General features: G+C 30.3%; 1 protein-coding gene across 1 annotated transcript; it reads right to left on the bottom strand.

The window, feature by feature from the left end:
• Positions 1–474: 474 nt before the first annotated feature.
• Positions 475–5105, bottom strand: LOC134689876 (perlucin-like). The gene is made up of 3 exons (XM_063549846.1): positions 4785–5105; positions 1581–1668; positions 475–728 (listed from the first exon to the last, which is right to left on the bottom strand). The coding sequence occupies exons 1-3, from the start codon at positions 5103–5105 to the stop codon at positions 475–477; spliced, it is 663 nt and encodes a 220-aa protein (XP_063405916.1).
• Positions 5106–5367: the final 262 nt, after the last annotated feature.

A 5367-nucleotide genomic window follows, 5' to 3' on the forward strand; every position in this document is an offset into this window, starting at 1 on the left:
TTACACAATGCAACTTTTCATTCATGATGACTCGAGGTCCCACAATAAAGTGCACATGTAAATGAAATAAAAACTTGATAAAAAGGCGTGTTTTCATGATCCTTTAGGTAAAAATGTAATTATAAGTAGTGAATTTTTTTTTGTAATTTCATAGGGTTGTAAAAGCGTTGACCTTCCGCGCTTCATACAAAATGTACTTCGGTCAACGCTTTGACACATCAATAAATTTACAAAGGAGAACATTCAATTCTTAAATAAATACGAAATTGTGCATATGTTGTCATGATGTCAGTACTTACCCGAATACACTTTTTTTCAAAATTTGACTGTCTAGCATGTCACGATGTAAGTTTAGTAAAACTTATATTAAATAATATACACAGCCATAAACAGTCTCTATGATAATTTTGGCAGGGTTTCATATCACCACATATGAAGATGTACACATTAATCATTGATCATGTTGCATAAGTACTACTCGTATACTGGAGACTTTTCACAAATAAAATCTCTAGGATAAGCACACTGAGCATCATTCCAATTAAAACTAACTTGATATCCAAGCATTATACAATGTTGGTTTCCGTTTTTGTTGTCAGGCTGATTCGTTCTCCAGTCATGGAAAAGATTACTTCCGGGCAAGTTGACAGGAAGACCCGTATGTTCCCAAATAAATTTTCCTTCTGTAACTAAGTCAGAACCTCCGATGAAGTAGTCATTTGTTGGTCCTGAAAGTCATCATTGCTATCATTAATCCTTATATGTGTTAAATGCTTCGGTCTCATTTTGATGAGTTTTTATCTTTTATTTAGTTGTAAAAACAAGATAAAGAATATTTTAAGTAATGAGTTTGATAGGACACACGTACAGGAATGCAAAATATAAAGCTACACTTCACTGAACATAATAATAAAGATTGCAAAGGTATTAACGTGTACAACACAAAAACATCTGGTAACTTGGTGTTCGCGGCAAATCCATATGTGCTACCAACTTCAAAAGTGTATCTTATTCCGATCAAAATTGTCTCGAGTTTAGACTGTCTTCTTCCGAAATAAAAATGCATCGATATCCAAATAGCTTAGCAATGTCAGAACGTTAATTTTAAATCTTTCCCTTTTTAAATGTTATGTGTAAACGAGGTATGTGTCGTCGTATTTTAATTAAAGAGTATTTTATCAAATCCTTTCCTTTTGTACATTGAACTGAAGAGAAGATATCGCCTACTGAAATATTTAGATAATCATGCAAATGATATAATATTGCTGCATGTGTTCGATTGAAATTACAAAATAAGGACTTGAAAAATAAAGCTAGTGAAATATAACGATAAAGGCTATTTTGAATGCTTTTCTGTATCTTGTTGTGGAGTTATACTTTCGAGGTGAGGATTTTCGTGGATTGAGGAAGAATTGCATTTTTGAGGATGTGTAAGGTTATTGTTTTACATATAATAGAAAACATTATTTTAGTTTGTTGAACTCGGGATTTACATCACATCCACGAAATTTTTATCCATCGAAAACATTGTAATAATGAATAATCGGTTACATTTTTTAAAATCAATTATATACGATTACCTTTAGTAGCTATGTGAGTCTTGATGAGAACATTTTCTTCAGCAGTTTCAATGATTGCAAGGTAACCTCCATTTAAGGAGCAAATATCCTGATAAAAAAAAGTCATGAAATATACATAAAACAATTGAACTGAAAATACGAAAATAAAAAGTCTAAATCCTTGTTTTACTGCAAATTTATTTTTGCGAAGGTTTGTTAACTAGCCACTCAAGAAATTTGAAAATTAATTACTGTTGTGTCTATTGTTAAAGAACTTATTTACAATTACACGTACAAATTTCTGATTTAACATTATTATATTTATATAATAACCTTTATTATTGGTCCAGGTAAAACTGACCATGATATTTGAAAACGTTCACTTGAAATATTTCGTGATAAACTCTTGGCGGTTGTGTGAATTTAAGATTTTGTCATTCGTGCATAATGAAAATTGATTTTATTTTTGTAGACTGTTTTTTGTGTTCGTTATCTGCAACGGCCTAGGCAGACAGTAACAGATGAACATTTATTACATTTCATTTGTCTTTAATAAAATTTAAGCTTTGCTGCACACTGTCAGGCGAGTTTGATTCCATACTAGATTGTTAAGTTTATTTTGTAAATAATTAATGTTCGTTTGAAGTTATGAATTAGAACATAATACATAATCCTTTATCTAAGATAACACTATATAACTTTCCCTAATAAAAGAACATTGTTTATCATTTATCAAATCCTGCAATAAAACAGCATAATTTAAAACATGCATTTGTCGTCCGAATGGATAAAAGTTATTCGTTCTTAGTCTGTATCAGGTACAAAATGTATATTTTATCATTTAACTAAGTTCGAATCTGTATGTGTCTTCACCAAGTTTAATTGGAGCCAAACGTTGATGTAGCAACATGTCCGTTTGAACTGTGTAAATGAAAATGTCATGGAGAGATCACGGCAAACTATTTGATTTTAAAGTAAATTTTTCTATGAAAAATAGTTGATAGTCTATGTTTTTGGTTTGTAGTGATGCACCCATGTTTTGATGACTGATTTGTTTAATTTGTTTATTGATTACTAGGTCAACCGTTAGTTTGTTTTAGTATACTACATTGATACGTTTGATTGGACTAACCTTGAAATATTTTTTTAGGATGAACAGACAATAATTTAAAGAAGAAAAATATGAAATAATAAGATAAGGTTATTAACCTTGCATGTTGATGCATACAAATAATTCAATAAATACGCTGTATTTCAATTTGTTCCGAATGAATAACATTTACAGTTTTTGAAAACGATATGGTTTCATTGAATTGAAACTGATTGTTCTGTTCTGTCTTGATATTGAACTGATATTCAAAATTTTAATTAAATAAATTCCTTAGTACATGTACCCGACTTTTATTGCCTTTCTTTAATCGGATAGAACGTCTGGTTTCTTATTTGGGTATTTAATATATACATTTGTTATATACTATTCCTAGTATTGAAAATTTTTCAAATGTACATATATTGCATTTTAAAGTGCATTATTTAATTAAAACGGAACTTTTGTTTTGAAACATATGTTGAATTTCTCAGGTTTATTCAATGACTGTTTAAATATTATGTTTAAATGGTCTTGTGTGTATCACTTGATCTAGTTTTAGAGTGAAATGTACATAAAATAGTTGAATGAGTTCGTAAGGAAACATAGATAATAATATTCTGTTATCTTAAATAAATCAAGACAATTGTAGAATATCGTTTTTCAATGATGATACTATATAAGGTGGCTTAAATATGTAAAATAATTGCAGTTATCAAACTAAATCTGTCTTATTCCAAAATTGCGTTTGTTCTCCGAATCTGTATGTGTCGTTACCAAGGTTTCTCAAAGCCAAACTTTGAGATAATACAAAGGTCCTTTAACAATTGTTTTAATGAAAAAGTGACGAAAAGAAAATGACAACTGATTCGATTTGAAAGTAACATTTAATTAAAAAAAAGTTAATTTTCAATGTTTTTGTCATGTATAAATTGAATTTTGTTTGTATTGATTAGGTAAATCATTAGTTCGTTTCGTTTTAATATACTGCATGGATACTTTTGATTGTACAAAACCTTTAAATGATATTAAATATGCGCAGACAGTAATAAGAGGAAGACACATATAAAATAATAAGATAAGGTTACGAATCTTGCATTCTGATGCATACAAATAACTTTATAAATAACTGTATTTTAAATTCAAATGAATAACTTTTATAGTTCTGAAAAACAGCATGATATGGTCTTATCGAATTAAACCAGATTGTACTGTCTTGACATTGAAACTGGTGTTGTGTCATTTGCGTTGAATAACATTATCAGAAACATCTGCCCGATGATATTTGTATTTGTTTATATGATAAAACGTCATGTTTGGGTATTTGTATATATTTGTTATATTCTATTCTTTAATGTATATACAGAGTAAATATTGATTAACGGCTGCTATCGGGAAAGAATCGTTTTTCATTTCTTGGGCAATTGCCGATTATACAAAGCATGGTCCAAAAAAATAAAACTAGTCGGATGATTATACTATGCAACTCTTAACAAACTAAGATGAGGCTAAATTTTAACATATAATCAATTGCGCGTTCTAATAAAAAAACATATTTGTTCAACTTGGAAAAGTGCAAACATCAGCTTTAACGCTTGATATGGTTATCAACACTCCCCTACCGTTTGGTGATTTCAATATGCTAAAAGATACGTAAGATAACAAGAGCTTGCATTTCGTACAATAATTTCCTTTCTATATCCGTACAATATACTGTTAAACCAATGTTTTCAATTGACTTTAAAAAACTTATGAAGGCGAAAACATTTTTGAAGACTGTTATATAATACATGTTAACAGAAATGAAATGTTCCAATTGACTTCAATGAATCCTCTTGTGACAGCAGCACACTTAAATTGATCCCTGCATTTGCACTTTCATGAGCAGCATCCTGTTGCGAATTGACTTGTTTGTCCTTGGTAGTTTTTTCCTATTCGTATAAGCCGCAGTGTTGTTGGTTTAATTTCTTTTTGACTTGAGAGTTTAAAATTGCTTAAACATAAACCAGAAACATAAGATAACATACTAACCAAGTAAAAAAACTATAGGATTATGGTGGGTACAATATGATGAAAACTTAATTCTATTCGTGGTGTCATTCATGCCTTGAAATACATCTTATCAATAATAATCTTACCTTAGCATCTAGCCACATTTGTCGTGTGCCCCCTAGTGTAAACTGATAACATCCTGTACCTAACATCAACCATCCAATTTCACACTCTACTGCTAGTGTTGAAATGTCACCAGTGGTCATTTTCAATGTAGTATCTATACGATTGGAAGTCTGTCCTTTTGTAGTTGCGTTCTCAGTAGTCAGTTTCAATGGTGTGTCTATATATATATATGTCTGCACTTTTGAAGTTCCGTCAACAGTGGTCATTTTCAATGAAGCATCAATATATTTTGAAGTCTGTCCTCCAGGAGTTGCATCCTCAGTGTCAATTTTCAAAGTCATTTGTATATGTTTGGAAGTCCGACCCTCAGTAATTGCAACATCAGTTGTCGTTTGCAATGTAGTATCAATATATTTTGAAGTTTGTCCTTCTACAGTTGGATCATCGGTGGTTCCCTTTACTACAAATTCTGATATAAAATATGAAGATACAAAATTGAACAAATTAGAAAAAAGAATACGAAAACATAATTAAACATATACATGTAACATTAAAACAAATGGTTGATGCTTGTCGTAATACTTTTTGGTACACTGTCGTGTT

This window comes from Mytilus trossulus, chromosome 11, assembly GCF_036588685.1.
Source record: "Mytilus trossulus isolate FHL-02 chromosome 11, PNRI_Mtr1.1.1.hap1, whole genome shotgun sequence".
Lineage (NCBI taxonomy): Eukaryota > Metazoa > Mollusca > Bivalvia > Mytilida > Mytilidae > Mytilus > Mytilus trossulus.